At 46.3% G+C, this 6000-nt stretch overlaps 1 protein-coding gene across 2 annotated transcripts in view; it reads right to left on the bottom strand.

The window, feature by feature from the left end:
* Window positions 1-1521: 1521 nt before the first annotated feature.
* LOC139538948 (trafficking protein particle complex subunit 10-like) overlaps window positions 1522-6000 on the bottom strand; it is a 32327-nt gene continuing 27848 nt past the window's right edge. The window contains exons 19-23 of one of the 2 annotated variants that reach the window (XM_071341537.1): window positions 4861-4987; window positions 4503-4667; window positions 3024-3216; window positions 2692-2886; window positions 1522-2476 (exon numbers count right to left, since the gene is read on the bottom strand). In XM_071341537.1, the coding sequence (XP_071197638.1) occupies window positions 2229-2476; window positions 2692-2886; window positions 3024-3216; window positions 4503-4667; window positions 4861-4987 (928 nt within the window). In that variant the 3' untranslated portion in view covers window positions 1522-2228. Of the gene's footprint in view, window positions 2477-2691; window positions 2887-3023; window positions 3217-4244; window positions 4310-4502; window positions 4668-4860; window positions 4988-6000 lie in introns of those variants that run through there. The other variant, XM_071341538.1, reaches the window with a different exon arrangement.

Here is a 6000-nt window from a genome sequence, read left to right as displayed (position 1 = left end):
TCTTGTATTGTTTACTGTTGTAGAGCCTTGCAGAGAAACGACAGGGAGTCCATCTTTTCATTGTCACATTTATTTACATCTTTCTGGATCCACAGGCTGAACACACACGTCTACTCTTGGCCTTAACGAGGAGTTTGACTTGAAACCGTTTTTATAGTTACAATAAGTCTAAATTGTGTTTTATCCTAATTGAATATTGTATGTGTATGTATATTACTATAAATATTGATCACATTCTCTGTGTATGATCATATATTTTCATACATTGAATGTTAATATTGTGAAACTATGTTAAATTAAAACTATGCAAATTCGCCACTGGCGCCCTGTGCTCTTCACAGATGAAAGCAGGTTCACACTGAGCACATGTGACAGACGTGACAGAGTCTGGAGACGCCGTGGAGAACGTTCTGCTGCCTGCAACATCCTCCAGCATGACCGGTTTGGCGGTGGGTCAGTCATGGTGTGGGGTGGCATTTCTTTGTGGGGCCGCACAGCCCTCCATGTGCTCGCCAGAGGTAGCCTGACTGCCATTAGGTACCGAGATGAGATCCTCAGACCCCTTGTGAGACCATATGCTGACACATGCACATTTGTGGCCTGCTGGAGGTCATTTTGCAGGGCTCTGGCAGTGCTCCTCCTTGCACAAAGGCGGAGGTAGCGGTCCTGCTGCTGGGTTGTTGCCCTCCTACGGCCTCCTCCACGTCTCCTGATGTACTGGCCTGTCTCCTGGTAGCGCCTCCATGCTCTGGACACTACGCTGACAGACACAGCAAACCTTCTTGCCACAGCTCGCATTGATATGCCATCCTGGATGAGCTGCACTACCTGAGCCACTTGTGTGGGTTGTAGACTCCGTCTCATGCTACCACTAGAGTGAAAGCACCGCCAGCATTCAAAAGTGACCAAAACATCAGCCAGGAAGCATAGGAACTGAGAAGTGGTCACCACCTGCAGAACCATTCCTTTATTGGGGGTGTCTTGCTAATTGCCTATAATTTCCACCTTTTGTCTATTCCATTTGCACAACAGCATGTGAAATTTATTGTCAATCAGTGTTGCTTCCTAAGTGGACAGTTTGATTTCACAGAAGTGTGATTGACTTGGAGTTACATTGTGTTGTTTAAGTGTTCCCTTTATTTTTTTGAGCAGTGTATATATATATATATATATATATATAGGACCGTTCACCCCCACCTGGGATATGGATGCCTGATGAAGACCTAGGGGTCGACACGTTGTTTATAAATAAATATCACCTGGCAGCATCAGCAGCAGCGTGCAACGTTCTCCTTCCTGTTTTCCAGGAGTTTTATCTACGACTCCAGCAGCGTGCAACGTTCTCCTTCCTGTTTTCTAGGAGTTTTATCTACGACTCCAGCAGCGTGCAACGTTCTCCTTCCTGTTTTCCAGGAGTTTTATCTACGACTCCAGCAGCGTGCAACGTTCTCCTTCCTGTTTTCCAGGAGTTTTACCTACAACTCCAGCACCTGAGGAAAGAACCTGGGAGTGCTTATGCTCTTCAGCTTTTCTACATTTATTTACACAACAGTTTGTACAGTGGTCAGATGAGGGCAGTGTAACTACATTGTTAGTTATGGACTGTGGGTTTGGTGAGAATGGTGAAAGGCCAGCAGGAGACTGTTTGGTGAGAATGTGTACATAGCTGAGACATACAACCGTTTTGTGGGAAACACAATTTCCATCAGTTTGTGAGCATACCACAGTCACACACACACACACACACACACACACACACACACACACACACACACACACACACACACACACACACACACACACACACACACACACACACACACACACACACACACACACACACACACACAGGGCTTTGTTGCATTTGAGTTTAATACAGACATTTGAGGGAGGACAATATTGCCTTGGCTAATGTCTTAGTATGTCAAACATAGATCTATTCACTGAGTCAAAACACAGTGTGAAGAAGAGGAGGACGGGGGCAGACGGAAAGCATATGTCAAGACATCAGCAGGTTGTGGTGTGTCTAGTTCATCAGGGCTCTACTGATGTGACTGTGTCCGCTCGGGGGCTAGTCCAGCTAGCAGAGCCCACAGTCAGAGTCCATAGTCTGATCTCAGAACAGCTACTTTTGGGTCCCAACCAAACTTAGAGCTCCAGAACAGCGGTGCCCCACAGGAGGTCTGGGGCAAGAGGTGATGGTGATGGGTGTTGACCAACCACCAGGATCACGTAGCGTTGATCTCTAGAACGTGGTCATCCGTAGAGGGCAGCACCAGGACCTGGCATCCCTGGCTGTGGTTGAACACCTGTCCCGGGCTGAAGGGCTCCAGGCGAGGCATGGGGAGAACCCTGGACTGCTGCTCCCCGCTGCCCACAGAGTGGACACTTCCCTGGCTACGGATGCTGGCCGTGTCCCCCTGGTCGTCCAGAGGCCGGACCAGCAGGGAGAGGGTGTCGTTTTCTACACAGCCGTCTGTGAACAGAAGGGTAAAGGGGAGTTAGCACCTGGCACAATGCATAATAAACAATTAAAAACATACATTTATGTCAATGGTTGATTTGCATGAATATTCCATATACACATGTCAAGTTAGGATTTAGCCCTGTGAGAGTCAAGCCTCTGTGAGAGTCAAGCCACTGTGAGAGTCAAGCCACTGTGAGAGCCTGAAGGAGGGAGGTAGGACTCACCTGTATCAGGTTGGCTGGCGGAGTTGGCACTGGGAGGTAGGTACTTAAACACCTCGATGTCAGGGAATGGCAGGTGGCCAGCGAACAGGGGCATCAACTCAACCTGTACCCTGTGGTTGGCATTAGCATCCGTTGGCATGGACACCAGCCCTGAGCTTCTGCCATACACCACCCAGCTACTGCTGCTGTCTGCCACTGGGGGAGAACAGAGATGGGTTTAATGGCTCACCACACACACACACACACACACACACACACACACACACACACACACACACACACACACACACGACTATAACGTAAACCCACTTTATGAGTTTATGCACACTTACCTTTATACATGAGCTTGGTGGAGCAGACCTCCTTTGTCTCTGTCTGCCTTTTCTCCTCTGTCCCTCGATCATCCTCATCATCCTCAGGTTCAGCCAGTCGTGTGATGGACATCTCCAGCCCACAGAGGGAGCCAGAGTGACAGTTTTGTTGACCAGCCGCAGGCATGATCTCTGCCCTCACACAGTACAGTGTCTGCAACACAACACACCAGGGTTGGGCTCAATTTTGAATTCAGGAACTGATTTGAATTTAAAAGAAATGAACAACTTTTGAAAAACATATTTTCTACTTTTCAGTTTACTTTCTGAATTGACTGACTAATTACAATTGACCCCAACCCTGCAGAACACAGATATAAAGTAGAACAAAGATGTAGAACACAGATATAAAGTAGAACACAGATGCAGAACACAGATGTAGAACACAGATATAAAGTAGAACACAGATGTAGAACACAGATATAAAGTAGAACACAGATATAGAGTGGAACACAGATGCAGAACACAGATGTAGAACACAGATATAAAGTAGAACACAGATGTAGAACACAGATATAAAGTAGAACACAGATATAGAGTGGAACACAGATGCAGAACACAGATGTAGAACACAGATATAAAGTAGAACACAGATGTAGAACACAGATATAAAGTAGAACACAGATGTAGAACACAGATATAGAGTGGAACACAGGTGTAGAGTGAAACACAGGTGTAGAGTGAAACACAGACGTAGAGTGAAACACAGGTGTAGAGTGAAACACAGACGTAGAGTGAAACAGACATAGAGTGAAACACAGACGTAGAGTGAAACAGACATAGAGTGAAACACAGACGTAGAGTGAAACACAGACGTAGAGTGAAACACAGGTGTAGAGTGAAACACAGATGTAGAGTGAAACACAGATGTAGAGTGGAACACAGGTGTAGAGTGAAACACAGGTGTAGAGTGAAACACAGGTGTAGAGTGAAACACAGATGTAGAGTGGAACACAGGTGTAGAGTGGAACACAGTAGGGTAGAACACAGTAAAAATTGTAAAAAAAGAAACAAAAGTAGCTGTTTAGCAAAAAGCTAAAGCAATAATTTTGCTATGACTGTCTGGGAGTGGTCTAAATGAGGGGCATAATTGGACGAGCCTAATGGGAGGGATATGGAACCTGAAAACTAGCTGTTATTGGTGGAGAGGTTTGAAACTCTGTTATTGGTCTATTAACTTACACGGCCTGGTGATGTCGCCAGGCAAGCCAAAACTCCACCCATGCAAATCTGCTGATTAGTAGGACCTGTGTAGATTGTATTTTCAATCAGAAATGACCAGGAAATAAACATTGATGAAAATGTTTCACACTTTTACAGTGTTAGTTTCATCAGCTGTTGTACAATATGATACAAAACACAGGTAAAACAGAACTTTGACTGCACTGGGCCTTTAAGCTGACAGGATCAGGTAGGTACCAGGTACATTAGGCTACTCACTGTCACTCTCTCCAGTTGAAATGCGTAGTGGTAGGGTTTGAAGGCTGACACTTCCTCAGAAGCAGAAGAGAAGCTGGCAGAGAACACACACTGTAGACAGAGTGGCATGTTTTCCTTCCACCTCACATCCCATACGTAGTACACACTCTGCTTACTGCACACCAACTATATACAGAGAAAGAACCACACACTGCTTACTGTACACCAACTATATATAGAGAGAGAACCACCATACATCAAGTGAAAGTTACAAAAGTGAAGATCTTAAATCTGTGATGAAAATAGGGCTATTGGAATATTGCTGATATTAAGACTTGTCAGAGCTTATGACTCTTATGATGGCTCATTGTTAAGTTACCTGTTGTGCTTTAGTGTTGAGGGACTGCAGCTCCAGAGAGGACTCATGATGTTTCTCTGTTAGCCTCTGGTCCATCAGGTGAAAGGTCACATCTGACACGTTCTGTAGGCACACCTGGATGTACTTCCTGTGAGTCAAGTCAAAGGGTAGCGGTCAAAAGGTCAAATTCTTTCAGATCTACAAACAGAAAACCAGCAGTACCCCGGACCTCGTAGGGTAAGATTTGAATACTAGGTGTTGTTTCCCCGGTTTACCTGTTCCCTGCTGACAGTAGTGAGGGTTTACCTGTTCCCTGCTGACAGTAGTGAGGGTTTACCTGTTCCCTGCTGACAGTAGTGAGGGTTTACCTGTTCCCTGCTGACAGTAGTGAGGGTTTACCTGTTCCCTGCTGACCGTAGTGAGTGTTTACCTGTTCCCTGCTGACCGTAGTAAGGGTTTACCTGTTCCCTGCTGACAGCAGTGAGGGTTTACCTGTTCCCTGCTGACAGTAGTGAGGGTTTACCTGTTCCCTGCTGATAGTAGTGAGGGTTTACCTGTTCCCTGCTGACAGTAGTGAGGGTTTACCTGTTCCCTGCTGACAGTAGTGAGGGTTTACCTGTTCCCTGCTGACAGTAGTGAGGGTTTACCTGTTCCCTGCTGACAGTAGTGAGGGTTTACTTGTTCCCTGCTGACCGTAGTGAGTGTTTACCTGTTCCCTGCTGACCGTAGTAAGGGTTTACCTGTTCCCTGCTGACAGCAGTGAGGGTTTACCTGTTCCCTGCTGACAGTAGTGAGGGTTTACCTGTTCCCTGCTGATAGTAGTGAGGGTTTACCTGTTCCCTGCTGACAGTAGTGAGGGTTTACCTGTTCCCTGCTGACAGTAGTGAGGGTTTACCTGTTCCCTGCTGACAGTAGTGAGGGTTTACCTGTTCCCTGCTGACAGTAGTGAGGGTTTACCTGTTCCCTGCTGACAGTAGTGAGGGTTTACCTGTTCCCTGCTGATAGTAGTGAGAGTTTACCTGTTTCCTGCTGATAGTAGTGAGGGTTTACCTGTTCCCTGCTGACAGTAGTGAGGGTTTACCTGTTCCCTGCTGATAGTAGTGAGAGTTTACCTGTTCCCTGCTGATAGAAGTGAGGGTTTACCTGTTCCCTGCTGATAGT

Source organism: Salvelinus alpinus, chromosome 14 (assembly GCF_045679555.1).
Source record: "Salvelinus alpinus chromosome 14, SLU_Salpinus.1, whole genome shotgun sequence".
NCBI lineage: Eukaryota > Metazoa > Chordata > Actinopteri > Salmoniformes > Salmonidae > Salvelinus > Salvelinus alpinus.
The sequence above is the reverse complement of the archived record's forward strand: the minus strand, read 5'-3'. Positions and strand labels throughout refer to the sequence as shown.